The 22,632-nt window shown below is 44.9% G+C and overlaps 1 protein-coding gene across 4 annotated transcripts in view; it reads right to left on the reverse strand.

The window, feature by feature from the left end:
• CHD5 (chromodomain helicase DNA binding protein 5) overlaps nt 1-22,632 on the reverse strand; it is a 981,350-nt gene that overhangs the window by 220,982 nt on the left and 737,736 nt on the right. For all 4 annotated transcript variants that reach the window (XM_069239999.1, XM_069239998.1, XM_069239997.1 and 1 more), the window contains exons 29-30: nt 22,124-22,257; nt 400-544 (exon numbers count right to left, since the gene is read on the reverse strand). In XM_069239999.1, the coding sequence (XP_069096100.1) occupies nt 400-544; nt 22,124-22,257 (279 nt within the window). The remainder of the gene's footprint in view (nt 1-399; nt 545-22,123; nt 22,258-22,632) is intronic.

The raw sequence follows: 22,632 nt of genomic DNA on the forward strand, positions 1-22,632 counted from the left end.
TTTCATCCAATTTCCATAAACTCTTAGGTAAAATCTGGCACCAACTAGAGTAGATGGTTATTACATAAGAGAACCAACATGTCTAATGTAAGTTTGGTGGAACATGGCATTTCAAAACAAAGAAATACAGTTGTTTGGAAGAGGACAAAAGTTAAAGGGCAAACTCTGAAGAAAACAAATGGCTTAATAAATAAAGTGTATTTGCACCTTAACTATGTTGTTTAGAAATATGTCGAGAGATTAATTTAAAGATTTTAAGACAGAGTTATGTATGGTTTATATAAATGTATTACAATTAGATTCATCTTTGATGGGAATTGGCATGTGGATCTTCTAAACCAGAATTCTACATAAACTGGGAATACCTGAAACACTGTGTGTAAACTTTTACTCACCCACCTTCTTCCGAACCAGTGACATTACACCAATCCTGGTGAGCACATGCTGCCGAGATAGACCTTCCCTTGGAACTCCATCTGCAAATGTTTCAGCTCCATCCGCGCCGGGTTCACATAGATGTCTCATAAACAAAGACACATAGGCTCTGGAAGTAAAATAAATGGCATGTAAAAAAGGAGAATATAATGTACTGTGTTTGAAGATCTACAGAAAAAGGTGACACTTTGTGGTCTAATGATGGGTATACTGCAATAAGTAGTAGCAGTCTGGACAACTCAATACATGTAATTTACATTGATGAGGACAAATTACACTCTGCCTTTACATGAAAATGCGAAGTCTGTTGGTGAGGAATCTTACAGTGGAAATTAATCAGATGGTGGAAGGGAAAACACGTTGCCACTGGTTTTTGAAGAATACAGCATTTTCATATTACTCTAGTACAATTCTTGCCTCAATTATTCAGAATGAATTAGTAGCACATGCTTTGATGTAAGTGAGGTATTCCATCAATCCATGATGGGGTATTCCACTCTCCCTATACTAAAATAGCCAGCACTCAGCCCCTCCCCAGATCCACTGCCTGATCCAGGGCTAGCTGGAGAATGCTCAGGCAGCCATCTTGAATCAGACTGTGTTTAACATTTCTGGGGCAACATGCTGCTGGGACAAAAATACCTCACAGCTCCCACCTTCATTAGCTTCCATCATGCACCAACAGATTTGTACTGCATGGACACACTATGCCACCAGCAAGTATGCTCCTAGTACGTCCTCTTGCATGCACTAGGCCCCCAGCTGCAATCACAGTTGGCAAGTACCTCTCTAAACAGCCAATCGCTGAGAAACTGAAAAACTCAGACAAAAATATCTAGGCTTTTGTAGTAGCTTACACTTTTATAGTAACTTACAAATGTGTAGTAAGTCCAGCACTACACACGGACAACCACTGGTACTGCAACATTCATTATTTTCTATTGGTGGTTGTTGCAGTACTAGTGGTTGGCCATGTACAGTACTGGACTTACTACTGTTTTTAGTAGTAACTTACACTCAGAGTTTGTGAATACCAGAAAGTAGCAAACTTACTCAAAAGTGTAAACTTAATCAAAAGTATACATTGTATTTGTGAATCTGTCCAATAGTTGTATGCTACATGTTTCAAACAATCAATCATAGCAATTGTAAAGCATGGCTCTATCACCCCTAAGGGTGTGTGGGCAATGAGGGTGCTGTGTCTCAGTCGAAAAGCCATGTCTTGAGTCTCCTTCTGAAGTCCACCAGGGAAGGAGCTGTTCGGAGGTGCAGGCTGTTCCAGGACGTGGCTACTGTGTAGGAGAAGGAGCGCCGAACTCTGTGACTTCGATGGATGCCGGGGATGTGGGCAAGGATTCGCAATGCGGAGCATAGTTGTCTTGCTGGGACGTAGAAGCTCAGTTGAAGGCTGATGTAGGATGGCCCTAGGTTGTGGAGACCCTTGTATGCGAGTGTGAGGATTTTGAATTGGCATCTCTTCTGGACGGGAAGCCTGTGGAGGTTCCTGAGGTGTGAGGTGATGCTTGAGCTCTGGAGAGGGTTAAGGAGGAGTCTGTCTGTGGTGTTCTGTAGAGTCTTGAGTCTTTTAGGTAGCTGGAAGGACACTCCAGCATAGAGAGTGTTGCCACAGTCAAGGCGGCTGGTGACCAGGGTGTTGTGACTGACTTTCTGGTGTCAGTAGGGATTCATTTGAAGGTTCTTCGGAGCATAGAGATGATGTACAAGCAGGAGGAGGCCACTGAGTTTACTTGTCGATTCATGGATAGTTGTCAGTCAAGGATGATGCCACAGTCTTGTGCATGGACTGGTGGAGAGGGCGTTGGTTCGAGTTCTGTTGGCCACCAGCTGTGGTCCCATACGGAGGTGCTCTTCTCACAGATGATGTAGAAGCAGGAGGAAGATGACTGAGTTTACTTGTCGATTTATGGATAGTTGGCAGTCTAGGATGATGCCAAGGTCTTGTGCATGATCTGATAGATATGATGGAGAGGGTGCTGGTTCGAGTTCTGCTGGCCACCAACTGCGGTCCCATACGGAGGTGTTCTTCAGGACTTCCGTTTTGTCAGTGTTTAGTTTGAAGCAGCTGTTTTTCATCCATGTTGCTATGTTGGTCATGGCGTTGTGGAAGTTGGCTTTGGTGCCGTTGGGGTCTTCGGTGAGGAGGAGGATTAGTTGAGTGTTGTCGGTGTAGGAGACTATATTGAGTCCGTAGGATCTGACAAAATCTGCGAGGGGGGGTCATGTAGATGTTGAACAGGGTTGGGCTGAGGGACGATCCTTGGGGTATGCCGCAGGTGATGTTCTTGGGTGTAGATGTGAAGGGAGGAAGGCAGATCCTCTGCGTGTGGCCTTAGAGGAAAGAGGCGACCCACTTAAGGGGGGATTTGTTGAATGCCTATTTTGTGGAGTCTGTTGAGGAGAGTGTGGTGGGAGACTGTATCGAATGCTGCGGCAAGGTCCAGAAGAATCAGAACTTCTGACTCTCCTCAGTCGAGGAAAGTCCTATGTCATCTGTGGAAGTCAACATTGGAGTCTCAATGCTGCGGTTGGCCCGGAATCCTGATTGTGAGGTGTTGAGAAGGTGGTTTTGTTTGAGGTAGTTGGTTGATGGCTTTCTCGAGTACTTTGTCTGAGAAGGGACGTGGGGAGATCGGTCTGTAGTTTTTGATGTCACCGGGGTCGGTGGAGGGTTTCTTTAGGTGGAGGTCTGACCTCTGAGTTTTTCTATTCGTCTGGGAAAGTTGCTGTGGAGATGGAGGTTTTGAGGATATGGGTCAGTTCTGTGCTAATAGGGTTTGGCTCTGAGGTTGAAAAGCCAGTGGGGGCAGAGGTCAGTGGGTACCCTGAAGTGCAGTGGTTCCCAAACTGTGCGCCGCGGCTCCCTGGTGCGCCGTCAAAACTAGCCAGGGGCGCCGCACACAGTCTGGAAACCACTCGGAGGTGCTTTAAATCGGTAGCTTTTCATCGTGGTATTGGAAATAAAACCCCCTGCATTAATTATTGTGACCAGCAGAGGGCGCCAAAGTACCATTAATAATATCCCTATGACAAAAGAACAAAAATAGTTTCCAATAAATGGTTTTCAGGAGAGAATAAAGAAGACAACCTGTAAATAGTGTAGGTACAGGTACAGGCTGGGATTACGTTCCCCCACCCGCCCAAAAAAAGTAACATAATGGGGAGCCGTGGCCAACACGGCCAATAGGTCAAAGGAGCCGGGGATCGAAAAAGTTTGGGAACCACTGCTGTAGTGGATGGATGACCTGATGGCTGCAATGGTCTGTGTGGTAATCGGGGACCAGGAGGTTGGTGTTCACTGATTGAGAGTTGTTGTCTAGGCTGGAGGTGGAGGGTTGGGGGTCGAAGTTGTTCACTTTCACATAGCTTTATTCGGTTACTTTCAACCATAAAAGCAAACAAACAACAATTGAATAAAAAAAGAAAAAGAAGTTTAGTTAAAAAAAGGGATAAGAATAAAATAGAATAACATATGTTCAACCTTAAAACACATAAAATTGCATTCCATCAAGAATGCGCCTGACCCCCTAATATCTGTCATTTAAATTAAACATACGGTTTTATTTCAGTCTTAGGTGCATAGTTAAAATTTAGCAGCTAAAATAATTTGTTCCTCATCATCATTTTTTCCCCAGGGTACTGATACGAATATGCTAAGCAGCTACAATATACTTACTAACCGCACAAGATAAAGAGAGGGAAGTATCCCTCATCGTGATCCTCAAGGCAGCCATACAGTGTCTTATCCCCATATTTCTACACACAGGTCGTAACCACTTCCGTCGCACAGTCATATATGCAGGGCATATAAACATAAAATGTACAATAGATTCAGAAGTGTGATTACGTTCCTCGGCCTGGAACGACTCGTGGTGGCCCTCCGCCCTAGGCCCTCCTCCCACCCCAGCCAACCACGCACGAAATCTCGGCTTCATCCTCGACTCCGCCCTCACCATGTCCAAACAGGTCAACGCAGTCTCATCCTCCTGTTTTAACACCCTCCGCATGCTCCGCAGGATCTTCAAGTGGATTCCAACAGGAACCAGAAAGACGGTAACCCAAGCCCTCGTCAGTAGCAGACTCGACTACGGCAACGCACTCTACACAGGCATCCAAACAAAAGATATCAAACGACTCCAACGCATCCAAAACGCATCCGCCCGCCTGATCCTCTACATACCCCGCCGATGTCACATCTCCCCTCACCTGAGGGACCTCCACTGGCTCCCCGTGGACAAGAGGATCACCTTTAAACTCCTCACCCACGCACACAAGGCTCTACACGACACCGGACCCACCTACCTGAACACCAGACTCAACTTCTACGTTCCCTCACGTCAACTACGCTCTGCCAACCTTGCCCTCGCCATCGTCCCCCGAATCCAGCGCAAGACCTCTGGCGGCAGATCCTTCTCCTACCTCGCCGCCAAGACCTGGAACGCACTCCCTACCTCACTACGCCAGACCCAGGACCTCCTCACCTTCAGGAGACTCCTCAAGACATGGCTCTTCGAACGATGGCAGCACCCCCAAATAATCTATGGAGCTTACCATGCCTAGGGGGGTTCCATTATAGAAAATTGAATATCTCTTAGTGGGGCCACAGCCCAGGGTCATAAGTTTAGTTTTGCTCTGATTAAGTTCAAGTCCATAGTCATCACAAAACGAACTAAACTTATCCACAAGTACCTGGAGACCCATAGGAGTTCTGGAAGTCAGGAGGGAATCGTCAGCAAATAGCAAAATTGGAATTTTGTGGTTATTCAAGGATGGAGCATCATTTTGGCAGTTGGTAACGACTTGCACCACCTCGTTAATAAACAATGTGAATAGAGTTGGGGCAAGAACACAGCCCTGGCGCACTCCTCTCCTAATATCTATTTTGTCGGTGAGTTCCCCCCAATTGCCCCATCTAACTTGTGCAAATGTTTTTTCATGTAACCTTTGAATTAAATGCACTAAGTTTCCTGGGATACCGATTTTGTTTAACACTCCCCATAGTTTCTCTCTTGGGACAAAGTCGAACGCAGATCTTAAATCTACAAAAGCAACATAGAGTTTTTGCTTAGATAGGGTGACATACTTTCAAAATAATAATGACAGCCTGAAGACTTGGTCCATGGTGTTAGTTTTAGGCCGAAAACCGGCCTGTAAGGGGGATAGAATTTGATTATCCTGAATCCAATCAGTAAGCCTATCCAAGACTTGCTTAGCAAACGTCTTCTGAAGGATATCGATAGGGCTGATTGGTCGATAATTTGCAGGTGAACCTACATCACCCTTTTTGTGAATCGGAATTATTTCTGCACCACGCCAAGAACCTGGAATAGGGCTACCAGCTGCTATGGCATTAGACAATAAGTTAATGTACCATGCCCATATCTTTGGTTCTGATTTAAACAGGTCCCCTGGAATTTTATCTGGACCAGGAGCTTTAGCTGGCCTCAGAGAATTAATTGCAGCTGTTGTTTCGACTAAGGTAAAAACAATGCTCTCAGTTGAAGTCTTGGTGACAGCCCAACACTCATCATATCCAGGGACCTCCAGAGCTTGCGGTGCAGGCAGAGCATAAATTCCAGAAAAATAGGACACCCATCTTTCGGGCTGAATATACATGCCAATATCATCATTACCCCTTTTCGAGTTAGAGGTCAACAGCCGCCAAAAGGAACTATCATCTTGATGTTTGACTGCTTCAAGCAGCTTCTGCCATATCTCATTATCCCAGTCTTTTTTTGCTTGTTTCAGAGCATTGACATACCTACGTCGGGCCTCTTTAATAACCTCCTGGGTAGAGTTTTTTACAGCCTCGTTTAAATTAGATCTTGCTCGCACACAATCCTGATTGTACCAATCCCTACGAGGGATGTCAACAGGTCTATGTTTAGAAGGGATTTCCCTATAGAAGATACCCTGTAGGGAATCCACCAATTTATTGTGGATAACCATAATAGGAATATCAGAGACTTCTTGTGCCTCGTAATCTACAAAAAGCTTTAAAAATGATGAATATATTTCCCTAATCAAGTACGGGTTGGATTCGACCTTCGGCCAACAGACCCGAGAGCGTCTATGATTCAGGTAAGGGAGTGGGACATTAGTGATCGTTGTGTGCTGGACTCTTAAAAATGCATGGTTGGTCAGTACAAGGCACAAGGGATTATGATCACTATCCAGGCGGGGTAATATTTCCATGTCCAGTGAGCTTGACCATAGCCTAATGTCCACCAGAATATAATCAATAGTACTGAAGGAAAGCCCTCGCTTGAAAGTAATAGCTCGCTCAGGATCTGATTTAGTGCGGCAATTGCATTCTCTCAGGCCATATTTCAGACAAAGGGAAGACAATTGAGATGCAACACAGGAAGCTGGCAGAGACGCCATTTCCTTGGATTGGGGAATACCCCAATATTCGTCCTCCTCAGTAGTCAGATTTCTGATGGTGTTGTCCAACACAAAGGAGCAATTAAAGTCACCAGCTATAATCAGAAAATCTGAAGAGTCCAAAAGCTCTATATATTCCGTCAGCTGGGTGAGAACAATTGATTCTGACCCACGGGGAACGGATCTTGCATAAGTATTCAGAACTATCATCCTAAATCCAGGTCGGAATGTGAGTTGCACACCCAGCAGATCATAGGAATTAAACTTTATCATAGAGTGGTCACATTCTAGCTTGTTGTTCAATAAAATCATTAACCCTCCTATCTGTCTTCCAAAGCCACCAGAAGCAGGTTGGGCAGCAGAAAAATAGGTTGTGAAGCCTTGAATGGGTATCTGTTGTGCAGTCCAAGTTTCCTGAAAAAGACAGATATCTTGTTTATTAACAAGGCTTACCCATTCTGGGTCACCCAACTTTAACTTAATTCCTGCAACATTCCAAGATATAGCACAAGAAGAAATGCAGCAAACCCAGAAAAAAAAAAAGAGAGACGCACCAAGCCCTATTAGTATCCAGTAAATCACGATATGTATAATAATACGAACTTATTAAGGTACAATAGTGTGCAACTCCCCCGAAGCTCCTGCTGCACAAAAGAGCCTAAGAGATAACAGAGAACCCCATATGGTTAAACATGATAAGGGGGTGCACCACTTGATCCATCAGGTGAAATACAATAAATATATACAAAGTCCAATACAATCAAAAGAGTAATGATGCAAAATATCTGTTGATTTCTTCCAAAAGATTTTTAATTAGCACTGGTTCGTAAGAGAAAGCAGCCAACGCGTTTCGCCCTGTACAAGGGCTTCTTCAGGGCTGTAAAGTGACATACGACCATACAGAAAGTAAGATAACATAATTGTAATGTATAGAAAGACAAGAAAGAACATATTGATGTATAACACAGTGTTTTACAAAAACCAAATTACAAGAACATGATACATTTTGTGACTGTAATGAAATTACAAAAAAGTTACAAAAACAAAGAGAAACAATTAAGGTCAATATCAGATCGTATTTTGTACACAGAACCAGCAAGAAAAAGGGTGAGAGAGCATCCCAAGCAATATATATATATATATCTCTTGTGAGAAAGATGTGCACCGAAATAGAGAAGTGAATAAAGTAAGCTTCAACACCCATACAGTTGTAATATACATATTGGGAGCAAAGTGATAAATATTAATATGATACCTTCCCTTAAGGTAAGAAGATGACACAAATTTGTTCAAATCATGAAGTGAAGCAATAAGTTTTTGAAAAAAGAGTCAAGGAAAGCACATACCAATATTCCGAATCGGATGTAAGTCGGGCTCGTAACGGGCATGTGAACGCAGACGCCAAAAGGTTCTGAAGAACCAAAAAGACTGAGAACAGGGGGGGAATACTTAGTACTATGTATAACGAGTGCAGTAAGTATAGAGAATCAAATATTCTATACTATGAATAAAATGTGCAGTATGTACGCGATAGTCCCAGAAAAAAGTGAGAGTAGCGGTACTGTAAAAACCGCGATGGTCAATTAATAGGCTGTTTCAGCCTTACCTGAAATATCAGGATCTGCGGCTTGAAGAAGTCGGTAAAGCCGTAGAAATCCGTGATTGAAGAGAGTGTATGTCCAAAAACAAGGTGGACGGGTCCAATAATATATGGCCAGTCACCAACAGTATACGGGAGTCTAAAAATTGTGCGACGAAAAGTGTCCGGTATTTGTAGTCCCGCCATTGGCTCAAAATAGCACTGACACAAAAAACGGACTGTACAGAAAGAACAAGTCAGTGTTTAAAGCGGTCATTCATGGCGGCCATATTGGAAAAATGGAGCAACGGATATAAAGGGACTATGCAAGTTCAATATAACGCAAAGTTATAATTAATAAGGGTGAAAGGGTATAAAGATGACTTGTGAATATCACAAACATTATGTTAAAAAGTAGTAGTATATGAATGTCAGATGTTTATGGTCCCGCTGTCGGCTCAAAATAACATCAACACAGAAAACGGACTCTACAGAGGAACACGTAATTATTCCAATCGGTCATTCATGGCAGCCATATTAGGAAAATAGAGCAATAAGTATAGAGGGACTATACACGCCCAATATAACACAAAATTATAATTAGTAAAAGTGAAAAGGTATTAAAAGATAAATTAGGAATATCACAAAGATTATATGGAAAATAATAATATATATAATAAGATAATCCAGAGAAAAGATAGAGATAAGAATAAAAGTGCATAGAAAGAGGGAGAACAATCAATGTGAATCGTTAGTGAACCCAGGTGAAGGAAGTATACCTATTCATATAAAGTATAAGCAAAATTGATCATTGAATTAGCATTGAGATAATCTATTTACATAAGTAGCGCAAAGAAATATAAAACAATAACCACAATGTATATAATATATTATATTTGGGTTAAATTAACAGATCTGAAAAAGGTACAAAGCAAGAAAAATATATGTTTTCATCGTGATAGACCTATTGAAATCCCCTTGGCTATCGATACATTAAGTCGATATGGGAAGTCAGTATATTGACAAATAAATTAATATGAACAAATTCAATAAGTTCAACAAATTATATCCATAATAAGAAAGTAGCTAGACAATAGGAGACTAGTATCAAAAAATTGATATATAAACAGTGTTACAATGACATCATAAATAGTAATGAAGTTCATGATCAGTGTTATGTCCCATCTCAACTGCTCGTAGGCGACAAATCCAAGCCGCCTCCCTTTTGCGTAATTGTAGTTCCCTATTGCCCCCTCTGGGGTGTGGGGGAATATAGTCAATCCCATGAAACAAAATTGATGTATCATGTTCATGAGCCAATGTCATATGTGATATCAGGGGGTACCTAATGTCATTGTTCTTAATAGCGCGTATGTGTTCTTGTACTCGATGTTTGAGAGGTCTGATAGTGCTGCCCACATATATTTTGTTGCATGTGCATTTTAAAATATAGATCACAAATTTAGTGTTGCAATTAATAAAGCTCTTAATAGCAAATATCCCAGTGTTATTATAACAGAAAGTACTGGTTTTGTCCAGACCAAAGGTACAAACATTACATTGGCGACATGTGTAAAATCCCAGGGGTTGTGTAGGGAGCCAGGTAGATATGTTAGGTGTGGAGACATAACTAGGACAAAGATGATCTCGAAGTGTTCTGCCTCTACGGTACGTAATCCGAGGTGACCTAGAAAGGAGGCCTTTAAGTCCCTGTAAATCAGTAATTAGATGCCAATGGCGTTTGAATATTTTATAGATGCCTTGGCAATGGGTCGTATATCTAGTCACAAAGGACAAACGTTCAGTGTGTTTGATGTTATTGACCATAGTTTTTTGGGACAGAGTCTCCTTTCTTGGTGTGCTCATAATACGTTGCTCTGCTTTGCAAAGGATCTTATAGTTATAACCTCTATTAATAAATCTTTGTTTGACAAGTCCAATTTGTTCGCAAAATAAATCATTGGTACTACAATTCCTACGTACACGTGTCATCACACCAAATGGAATATTATTAATTACAGAAGGCGGATGTGCACTTGTTGCATGTAAAAGGCTGTTACATGATGTTGATTTCCTATAAAGAACACTTTGTACAGTGTCATTTCGTGTAAAAAATGTAATGTCCAAAAATTCAATGCTATCCTTGCTGTAATGAAGACTAAGTTTTACATTGTAGGGATTGTCATTGAGGAAGGCATGGTAAAGAATAAGTTGTTCGACAGATCCATTCCAAATCAAGATGATATCGTCAATGTACCTCCCCCAAAATACAATAAATTCAGTCCAGACGGAGGCATGTTTGCCCCATGCATGTGTTTTTTCAAACCAGCCCATAAAGAGACAGGCATATGATGGGGCAAATTTAGAACCCATCGCTGTCCCTTGTATTTGCTGGAACCACTGGGTGTTATGTAGAAAGTAGTTTTTGGACAGAATTATATCCATCATTTCTAAAAGCATCTGATTGTGATCATAGCAGTTAGCAGGGCGAGAGTTCAGATAAGATGTAACTGCCAGTAAGCCAAAGGGTTTTTGGATACAGGTATAAAGGCTATTAACATCCATCGTAACAAATAAAAGGTCATTGGACCACGGAAGATTCTCAAATTTATTCAAGATGTCCTTACTATCCTGTATAAATGATGGTAAATTACAAACGAACTTTTGTAAGAACAGATCTACAAATTCTGATAGCCTCTCCGTGGGGGAGTCAATCCCCGATATGATCGGTCTGCCAGGAGGAAAGATACCTTCTTTGTGAATTTTTGGGAGAATATAAATGCAAGGGTATCTTGGATACTTCACAAGTAAATAATTGTACTCATGGTCGGACAATGACCCTGTTCATGCCACCCCCATAATTGTTGTTGATGTGTGCAGTCAATTCAAAAGTTGGATTACTAGGAAGAAGTTTGTAACAAGCGGGGTCGGCCAATTGTCTATCTATTTCCTGCATGTAGTCTTTTTTATTCATAATGACTACATTTCCGCCTTTGTCTGCCTCGCGAATTACAATGGATTGGTCTTTTTTAAGGCTGATAAGTGCCTTTCGTTCTGAAAAGGATAAATTATCTACTTGACGCCAGTTGGTTTTAGACCCATTGAAAAATTTGTAAAGGTCAGATGATATCTTACTTGCAAATAAATCAATATTACTGTGTACATTGGTAGGAATAAATTTAGATCGTGGTTTAAGACCACTAGTAGTGTTCAAGTCCTCTTTAATTTCTAGATCAGTTCTGATTTTTTCAATATCAGTAACATTCCAAGATATAATATTGATTTTGGGAGGCGAAGATATTAACTTAGTTCTCAATAGAGGGGCAGTAGATGGAGTCCCTATAAATTGACACTCATCGTTTACTGTTTTAGGAAGTACTGTGCAGGGGGCAATCAGTCAGTCCAGTTCAGAAAGTAAGGGGGAAGGGTTCTCAGATTTAGATGTTAAAGAGTTGTCTAAAGAAGGAATAACCCCAGCTACAATAGATCCAGATGTACAGCATCCTCTGCATGACAAAACCCCAGGCAGCTGCTGCCAGTCGAAGTTGTTGTTTATGGTGGTGATCTTGCTGTGGAAGTAGTCTGAGAAGGAGTTGCACAGTTCCTGGGAAGGGTGGATGGTGGTCAGGTTAGAGAATTCCTTGATGATTTTAAAGAGTCCGTTTATGTGGTCAGCTGCGGTGTCGATGCGGTCAGTGATTGCTGCTCTTTTTCCTGCCTTGATGTGTTGGTGGTAGTTGTTGAAGGCTGCCTTGTAGGTGGCTCTGTTGGAGGGGTCTGTGGTCATGCGCCATTGCTTCTTGAGTCGGTGGCAGTTGCGTTTGGAGTTTCTGAGCTCTGGAGTAAACAATCTCACTGGCTTGGAGTATTGTTAGTTTTAACTGGTTTCAGAGGGGCGACTCTATCGGCCGACTTGGTGATCCAGGTGGTGAAGGTTTGGATGGCCTGGTTGAGGGCGAGGTCTGCTGTGGGCTCGGGTTGTGCCGTGCCTTTAGCCTGTGCTTATAGGGTCTCAGTTACCTTGCTCCAGCACCGTTGCGGGGTGCTGAGGTGATTGGAGATGGTAAAGTGGACGATGACATGTTTGGTCCAGGTGAGTTCAGTCACATAGGTGAAATTGATTCTGTCGCCAAAACTGAAGATGACGTCCAGTGTGTGTCCGGCTTTGTGCATGGGCTTGTCTATGAGGGAAGTGGAGTTGCTGTTTTTGGGGTTGTTAAGGTGGAAATTGAGATCGCTGGTTAGGATGAAGTGGAGGGAGTCGATGGCGAGGGTTTGATGAGGTTGGCGATGGCATCACAGAAGGCTGGGTGTGATCCTGGAGGTCTGCATGCAAGAGTGCCTCACATCGCGGTTTTGGCATCGATCTGGAGTCGGAAGTGGAAGTGCTCGATGAGGTGTACTGGATCATTGTTGGTGATGGTGCATTGGATGGTTTCCTTGAAGATGATGGCGATACCCCTGCTATGTTTGTTGGTGCGGTCTCGGTGTATCATTTTGTAGTCGTCAGGAGTGGCCGTAGCAATGTTGGGGTTTGAGGAGGGTGTTAGCCATGTTTCAGTGATGAAGGTGACATCTGGGTTGTGGGTGGTGATGGTGTCCCAGGTTTACGTGGCGTCTTTGCATGCAGAGTGGACGTTTAGCAGGATGCACTGGAGTGGTACTTGGTTGTTCGTAGTCTTCTGTGTGGGTACCGTGTGGGCATTGGTGTGCCCTGGTTAGCCAGCATTGCAGGAGAAACAGCAGTGTAGGCAGGTTGAGGGTCCTTTGGTTGAGCGTGGTGAGGCCATGAAGCAGCTCTTTGATGGGGTATCCGATGTTCAGGTGCTGGAGCTCCTTGGTGGTGTAGCGGTAGGGGATGGGAAGACCAGGGGTCTTGAAGCTGGGTGCAGTCCAGACGCGAACGAGCACAGATGGACTTGCCTTTGGTATGCCTTCGGCATGCCCGGTGCGCACAGCTGCTGTGCAGCCATGCTGCAGCCTCCATTATATGTCCTGGGAGGTGGGAGGGTTCATGGTGGGAGGCGGGAGGGCAGCAGGGCAGCAAGGCAGAAGCATTAGTGACCTGAAGGAGGCATCGGTAGGGGCATCAGCAGATGCAATCAGGCTCAGGAATTCGGGCAGAGCTGTCGCAAACAGGCTCAGGGATGTGAGTGGAGCTGTTGCAATCAGGCTGGGGAATGCAGATGGAGGTGTCACAATTAGGCTTAGGAATGTGGGCGGAGCTGTCACAATCAGGCTCCAGAAAGTGGGCTGATCTGTCGGTGACAGGCAGGAGGGACGTGGAGAGACTGGGGACCTGTAACTAGCTCAGTGATTGATATTAATTCAATCATTCCATCCATCACTATTGAGTATGCTTCAATGTAACGCTCTAAGGGCCTCATATACTGCAAACTGGCGCATCACTCATGATGGGCCAGTTTGCTTGTGCCACCCTGCGCCCCTCTAACGACATGATGGTAGCACTGTATTTACAATGCAGTGCACCATGGCACTGGTTACCACAGCTGCGTCAGAATTTCTGATGCGGTTGTGGTGCGTTACTGGACTAGTGTAAAATATGTAGACGCTAGTCCAGAAAAGCACAGGGAGGCCCATAGACCAAAGCACAGTATTCACTTTAACACCTGCCCTGAGCAGGCATTAAAAAATGATGCTAGAATGATTCAGTGAGATGTTGTAGATTTCACTGCGCCATTCTTAAGGGCCTCCTTGCGGGGGAACGCCTTCCTTGCATACATTATATCTGGTGCAGGTATAATGTGGTGCAAGGGTTTACAAACTAGCGCAATGGTACCATTGTGCCAGTTTGTAAGTATGGCATGGGTTCGGGACTGTTCTGCATCACCGTAGCATCAGAAAAAAATTATGCTACACTGGTGCAAGGGGTTTGTAGATGAGCCCCTAAGTGGGATGGATATGCTCAGACGTGGGTCGTGTGTACACTGTGCCACTGGAACCAACCTACATCTGGCTGATGAGCACTAATAAGGGTGAAACTGGTCCTGAGTTGCTGGGTCCAAAGTGAAGTGGCATGGTGTGCAGATAAAAATGGACTGGGATGGTGCTCTTATATAACTGCCAGTAGCTGAGACAAATTCAAGCATTCCATCCATCACTTTTTTGTATGCTTCAGTTTTACACTAGGGTGCCATGAGGAATAGCATGGATACATAATGATTCTAGTGGCGTCCTATGGACTCATAAAATCGTTACATTTGTTCTTTATTGGAATACACCATGGGTGCTGTTCTGATGTTTCATTTGGTTGATCTATTAAGGTGACACTTTGGTGTCTTCGTATGTGGAATGTGTGAGAACATGACTAGCTTTTCACAACCTTTACTGAGTGTTGTTTTTAATAAACTCTGCCTTTTATGATTTAGATTTTGTGACTAGTTTTAGAAACTGTTAAACCTGGCATCCTTGGTGGTGTTTCCCCTAACTTTTTGCCCTCTGACATCCTGTTTTTCTGACTCATTTTGGCTAGCGTTTAGGATTCTGAGCACTTTACCAATGCTGACCAGTGCTAAAGTGCAGGTGCTTTTGTACACTAAACATGGTAATACTGGCTTCTCCACAACTGGCATATTTAAATTTCTTGTAAGTCCCTAGTAAAGTGCACTATATGTACCCAGGGCCTGTAAATTAAAGCTAATACGGAGCTTGCAGCACTGATTGTGCCAATCACTATAGTAGCCTTTCAAACATGTCTCAGGCCTGCCACTAAACAGCCTGTGTGTGCAGTTTTAAATTGCCATTTTGACCTGGTGAGTGTACCCACTTGGCAGGTTGAAACCTTCCTTTTTATTACATGTAAGTCACTCTTATGGTAGGCCCTATTTAGCCGCAAGGTCAGGGTGTAGTGTATTTACAAAGTTGGACATGTAACTTTTAAGTTTAACCTGTCCATGTAGTGAAAAACTCTTAAATTTGCTTTTCATTATTACAAGACTATTTCTCCCATGGGATAGGATTGGGATTACCTTAAAACACCTTTTAAGTGTAATTTCCAATTGGGAAAACATAGAAGTGTAGAGGTTGGTGTCTCGTGACTCACAGTTTAAAATCACAACTTGTGGTGAAGTCGGATTTTAAATTGTAAGTCTGAAAATGCCACTTTTAGAAAGTGGCCTTTTCTATGGGCCAGGGATACAATTATTATAGTTATTAATACTGCATAAACCTTGAACTTTGATTGTAAGTATGTCAATGTATTTTATGTGGAATAGGCAATTGGTGCATTACAATATTGTATTTCGAGAATGTATAGGGTACTGAGTGTTCAATGGGAATATTTGTGTTTGTCTTTAGGACTGGCGTTCTTTTATCCCACAAATAACTACTTACAGATATTGTCTCAAGACCAGTTATTTTTTGACAGCAAATTACCAATAATAACTTGATTTTGTCCACTCGCATAAAGAGTAATTTATGGGGAAAATCCCACTGCAAAAAAAATGTAGCTCACACAAGTGACTGCTTGCATACACAATTCCTGCTCTGTTGAATTTAGTGGTACTTCTTAATGCAAAATATATCTTTGTGTCCTTTTTGTATGCCAGAATGCATTCTGCGCTAAACCAGATAGTGCTAAATACGTAGAGTAAGTTGGGGGAGTATATTCTACTCCAAGTGCACATCTAGCGAGTGCAAACAGATGCTGTTGCTGTCTATTCATGTTCTCATGCATTTAGTGCTATTTTTTAGAGCAAAAAGCATCCTTGCTCCATTTGGAAATAGCGCTAAATGCAGAATTGTTCTTGTATAACTCTGTGTAATCTTGCAGAAATTTGGGGTAAATCCGCTTGATTACTATACAAGGAATTACCTGAGTTACACCCGACCCTATTGTCGTGATCGGGAGTAGGACTTTTACTCGTGTATGATACCCTGTTAAGGGCATTTCATTTCTGGATATTTTCTAGCACTGAGGAATTCTTGGTGATTAGGCCGGTGATACAGTTGGTGGCTAAATGAAATAAAGAACACCTTCTGGAAAAATTATTTTGATGGTTTTGCTCAAGTTCTCTTGTGGTGGTTTTCTTTTCACTTTGGGAGATTGTTTGCGCTGACACACTTTGGCCACTTCTGTTGTTTTTGAATCGCATCTTATTATGGGAGTACACTTACGGTTGTATTTAGAGTTTGACGAACTGAGAGCGCTGTCATAAATTGTCGGGGATCCTGCCAAGTCCATCGCATGACTCCCCCGCCTCATTTAGAGGTGGAGGAACGATTGTGGTCATCAGCTGTCAGCTCCGCTGGAAACCCTTAAGCTGGTGGCCCATCTGCAAGCACTGTCAGGTCACAATGGTGGTGGCCAAGCAATCAGTGATTTTCCCTGGCCAGCTCTGCTATGTGTGCTGGAATCAATAATGGTAAACAATGGTCCCACGTGTACGGAGAAACCCGCTTGTGCATCATGTCAGTTTTTTGGTTTTCCACAAACAAACTTCCACTTTGTGAGTCTGCGTTTTTGGGGGAGTTTGAAAACCAAAAAGAACGCTGTGCTGGCCAAAACAACATGAGATTTAGCTTGGCAATCAGCTGTGCACACAGTACATCTGCCTAAATGGCGGTTGCAGTGTAAGCACAATTTCTCCCCCTAAGCAAGTGGGGTCCCGGGTCCTGGGAGGGCCCTGAATAAATACCAGACACGCCGTAATGGAGGTACATGTATCCTTTATTCTGTATCCCGCTCTAACTGCCCTCGCGCCCTTTTTCCTCCTCCCTTATCACCTCCCTCTCCTTCGTCACCGCCCAGTCCATCCTGCCCCGACCAGAGGGGTGATATCTCCTCACCACTCTCGTGCTCCTCTGGTGGTGCGGTTCTGTGCCGGTGACAACACCACATCCCTCCCCAACGGGGAAGGGAATCATTTAACATGAACAATCAAAATAACTGGTAACGTTTACTTTGCCTGTGTGGCTTTTCTGGTGGAACTGTTCTCGGCTCTTCCGGAGGGAGCCCTGGGGTTGGTCAATCATCGGCATAGTTCTCGTATCGCCGGGATGGGCCTGGATTGTGCCTTAACATGTACCTCCCAGTCCTGGACCGGTCTGATGCCTGAGTCTCTTCTGCTCTCTCGTTGGATGCTACTTCTCCGATGGGTTGTCTCTGCCTTTGTTCTACTGCTGGGTGGGCTACACTGTGCTCTGGAGTATCTCCTGCTTCTCCGCTTGTGGCTTCCGGCCCTTCAGTGTCCGCGTTCAGGTCTGCCCATTCTTCAGTGTTATCTTTGTCTCTTTCACCAGTTGTCGCTTGGGGTACGTGTTTGAAAAGTGCTGTGTTGCGCGTTACCATCTCCGGTCCTCGTCGGGCTGTTATCATGGTGCCTTTTATCGCAGTCACTGTCCAGGGTTGTGCTTCGAACGGAAGACGGAATTTCCCTCCTGGGTGGCGGTCTCTTACCAGGACGGTGTCCCCGATTTGTATTGTCGTCTCGCGGGCTCTCCGTCTCTTGGAGGCTTGCGCATTTGTGCTGGCTCTTCTTGCTTCTGACTTGTTTGGTGGTGGTAACCTCTCTGCCCATGATGGGTGATGTGGGATGGCAGCAGACACCGCTCTCCCAAAACAGAGCTGGCTGGGGGTGGCTCCTGTGGTGTCGTGTGGTGTGACTCTGTATTCTCTTAAGAAGGTATATATCGCTCTTTCTGGATTTTCGCCCTCTGCCACCGCTATGTGAATGACCTTGTTTAGTTTCTTTACGAACCTCTCCACCTCCCCATTTGCTTGTGGCCATCGGGGTGTGATGCGCCGATGTCTGGTGTTTGTTGATGCTAAAAACTCTGCCCATTCATGGCCGTTGAAGGGGGGGCCGTTGTCTGTTCGCACTTCTCCGAAGAGTCCGTGGGTGGCCGTCATTTTTTCGAACTTGGGGATGACTGTGTGGGTGGACGTGGAGTGTACGATTTCTACTTCCGGATAACGCGAGTAGGCGTCTATCACTATGCCCATGTGTGAGCCATCGGGAAGGCTTCCGAAGTCTGCACTGACTCGTTGCCACGGTGGTGTAGGCCCTTCCTCGGTGAGGATCGGCGTTGGGGGGTCAGGGCTGCCGCTGGCTTGACATACCAGGTATCGTTTGACTGTATCTTCCACCAGCTTGTCCAGACCAGGGATACTGTTCTGGTTATCAGACTGGATGGGATAACTAAACGGAGGCCTCTCAACAGGCAGCCTTCTTCACTTACGGAGAGTTCTTGCCGTATATTGAACAGTGCATGCAGTCGGGCTTGAGCTTCCTGTGTTCTGAAGGTGTCGGGGCGTTGTAGGGCTCGCCAGTTTCCCGTCCTGGTAGCTGCTATGGCTAGCTGCAGACATTCGTCTTGGGCAGTTGCTGTGACCACTTCGCTGAGTGGTATGGGCAGGGGCCTGGCGCGCTCCACTACCATCCTGACGTACTCCTCCGTTTCCTGTGCTTCCTCCGCTTCTTGTCGCGTGGCTGTGCGGGCATGTCGGGAGAGGAAGTCAGCTGGGTTTCTTGTGCCTGGTTGGTACTCCAGTGTGAAATCGTATTCTTGGAGTTGCAGGATCCATTTTTCTATCTCCGGTGGTGGTTTTGAGGAGGAGCCTTTGAACAGTGGTAGGAGGGGTTTGTGGTCTGTCACCACTGAGAATGGTTTCCCATACAGGTAGAGATGATAATGACGGCATCCCCAGTGTATGGCGATGGCTTCACGTTCGATCTGCGAGTATCGCTGTTCCGTTGGTGTAAGTGTGCGGCTAGCGAATGCGATAGGTACCCACTCTCCTCAATCCTGTTTCTGTGCTAGCACTGCTCCTAGTCCTGTGGGGCTGGCATCGACAACTAACTGTGACTGACGTTGCGGGTCAAAGAACGCCAGTGTGGTTTCTGCGGATAGCGCTCTCTTCGTGGCTTGGAATGCGTTCTCTTGTTCCTCGCCCCATTGCCATTGTCGATTTGCTTGTGTAAGCTGCCGCAGAGGTCCTGTGATGTCCGCCAGCTTTTGCATGAAACGACTGCAGTACGTGACCATGCCTAGGAAGCTCCTTACCCCTGAAACTGATGTGGGGGCTGGTGCCTCTTGGATGTCCTTGACTTTCAGGGGATCTGGTCTGACTCCGTTCTTAGAGAAACGGTATCCGAAAAAACAGATTTCTTGTTTCAGGAAGTCACACTTGTCCTTATGTAGTGTCAGTCCTTTGCTTTGTAGTCTGGCGAACACTGCCCGCAACCTTTTCAGATGTACTTCAACGGTAGGTGCGTGGACTAAAATGTCATCACTCACGTTGAGGACTCCCGGGAGTCCTTGAAGGACCTCTTTGATGACATGCTGGAATACTTCTGCTGCGCTAGAGATGCCGAAGTTCAGTCTCTTGTATCTCCAGAGGCCATTGTGGGTGGAGAAGGTGGTGATGGGCCGTGATTCTGGGTGCAGCATGATTTGATGGTATCCTGACCGGAGGTCCATTTTGGAGAACCAGTAAGACCCTGACAATTTGCTGAGGATGTCATCTATTGTTGGAGTTAAGTGTCGCTCCCTCTTGATTGCTAGGTTTGGTGTGCGCATGTCGACGCAAATTCTGACCGCCTCCGGTTGCTTGGGTTTCCAAGCGACTACGATGGGGGAGACCCACGGTGTCGGGCCTGATACTTTTTCGATGACTCCTGCTTGCTCTAAGAGTCTTAGTTCCTGTTCCACTTTGGGGCATAGGTGAAACGCTATTCGACGGTGTCTGAGTGCTGTGGGGGCCACTGATTTGTCGATGTTTAGGCGTAGTGGCGGTCCTTTGAGGCATCCAATACCCTCAAAGAGCGTCTTGAATTCTTGCATGAGGACTTGGAGCGTACTCACGTGGATTGCGAAAGCGAAATGCACCAGGTTGAGGTCTTGGGCAGTGCGTCAGCCAAGTAGGAATCCTGTTCCGTCTTTGGAGACATATACTTTGGTGGCCATTTCCGTGTTGTCGTGGGTGATGTCGGTTGTGAAAACCCCTGCTATGTCTAGCGGTCGGCTGTTTCCAAATGCGAATACTTGTATGTTTGTGGGCCGGAGTGCTGGTCGTGGTTGTGACAGGTTGTTGTATATGTCCATGGCCATAAAATTTATGGACGCGCCTGTGTCCACCAGTGCCTGTGTTGGAGAGCCTTTGACTATGACGGTGCATGTGGGTAAGCGTCGGCCTCCGACAGCGTGAACTACATGGAGTGTGTGTTGATCGTTGTTCAAGTCGCTGTCTGAGTCTTGGGCCAGTGTGGCTTCCACCATCTTGACGGTCTTCTTTGCGGGGTTGTTTGCTTGCTTCGGTGTTGATTTGCAGACTTTGGCAAAATGATTGAGCTTCCCGCATGCGCTGCATATCTTTCCCCAGGCTGGGCAGGTGGTCGGGTGTGGTGCAGGCCCGCCGCACCACTTGCATGGTCTGCCCCATAGTCTTCCTTTATAAGGTTCTCTTTTTGGCCATGGTGTGTTTACTTTTACTGCGTTGGCTGCCTCTGCTTTTATCTGGGTTGCAGGTGTTTGTTCCATGTGGGCTGCTCTAGCCCGCTCTAATTCTTGGGAGCGTCCCAGTGTGAGGATGTCCTTCATTGGCATGTTGGGCTGCTGGAGAATGCGTTCTCTGAGTTTTGGCGATGAGCACCCCTGTATGAACTGTGCACGGATTTCGTCCTCTTCGTCGGGCAGAGTGCAGGTGCTGGCTAGTTCTTTTAGCCTTGCGTAGAAAACGTCAACTGACTCATCTGTGATTTGGCGTGCTTGACGTAGTAGGAACCTTTCATAGTCTGAGTTGGCGTATGGCTCAAAGTGTGCTGTAATCGCCCTTTTTAGTGTTTCATACGTGCGTGGTTGTACTTCTGTGACCGATTTGAATACTTTGTGGATGTCCGCTCCGCCGATGTGGAGGAGGAGGGGTCTGCGCCATTCTGCTTTGATGTCTAGGGCTTCAAAATACGTTTCCAGGCGTTCTACCCAGACTTTCCACCTTGCCGCTTGGGTGGGGGGGCGCCTGTGATGGTGAAAGGTTCTCACGGCGGTACGCCGGCCATCGTGAATAGTGTCAAAACGGGGTGGGAGGCAGCAAGGAGAAGAAAATTCTTACAGGGGCGGGGCTCTATCTCGCTCTAACTGCCCTCGCGCCCTTTTTCCTCCTCCCTTATCACCTCCCTCTCCTTCGTCACCGCCCAGTCCATCCTGCCCCGACTAGAGGGGTGATACCTCCTCACCACTCTCGTGCTCCTCTGGTGGTGCGGTCCTGCGCCGGTGACAACACCACATGGGGATCGTTAAATATGATGGGTGTTTCTGTTCAATGAGAGGCGCGGTGAAGGCCTTCGCTGGCCCAGCCAGGGTCTAAATAATGTCTTACATACATCGTTGGGCCAGCTCATGCATAGCGAGATCTATGGCAATGGTAGAGAAAAAATCATATTTTTTATAATCCGTGGTCCAGGCTAGCAGTTCTCACTGAAACTAAGGTCTGGTAGTAGTCTATAGCGCTTCCAAACCAAATCCAGAGGGATATGAAAACAAATGTAGCACAGTTTCTTTTCCGCACTTACTACGATGACTTGTTTGTGCAAACAAGTTACACCTCGCCTCTTGAACATAACTTAGGTTCATTAAATACTCAATATTGTTGCATTATAACATGTCCATATACTGTTGCATTATAAAGAGATATCTGTGAAAGAAAATAACAATCATGAAATAAAATTATATTGTCTGTATTTTTACCTGAATTCTTTCTCACTTTTTCCTCGCAAGTCTCGAACTAACCAATGAGAATTAAAGGCATCCTGAGGGGGCATGCCCCATCGCATAATTGCATTCAAGAAAGCCTTTCGTTGCCGGGCGTTGAAGCCAAGAACCTGCATGCAGAAACCAATAATTCAGCATTTACCTTATGAGATCTTACAGTGGAAAAAGGGACATTTTTCATTAGACTTTCTCTTTACCACTTTGTGACTGGAATAATACCCATTTAATGTATTTCACACACCTATAAACACACACACATACAGTGGCGCATGTCATGTCTTTCTGTCCCACAACAAAATCACATAATTTACTGCCAGCCATTCATCCATGAATATGTAAAATAAATAATTTGAATTGACATTAAGTACATAAGTGCAGATCTCGTTTTACCACTCTTAGGATCAGAAAATTGACACAGACCTACTTTCAATTTATATTTACAAATAAGGGGGCAGATTTACACAAAAATGACCCAAACCTGCGCA

Source organism: Pleurodeles waltl, chromosome 6 (assembly GCF_031143425.1).
Source record: "Pleurodeles waltl isolate 20211129_DDA chromosome 6, aPleWal1.hap1.20221129, whole genome shotgun sequence".
NCBI lineage: Eukaryota > Metazoa > Chordata > Amphibia > Caudata > Salamandridae > Pleurodeles > Pleurodeles waltl.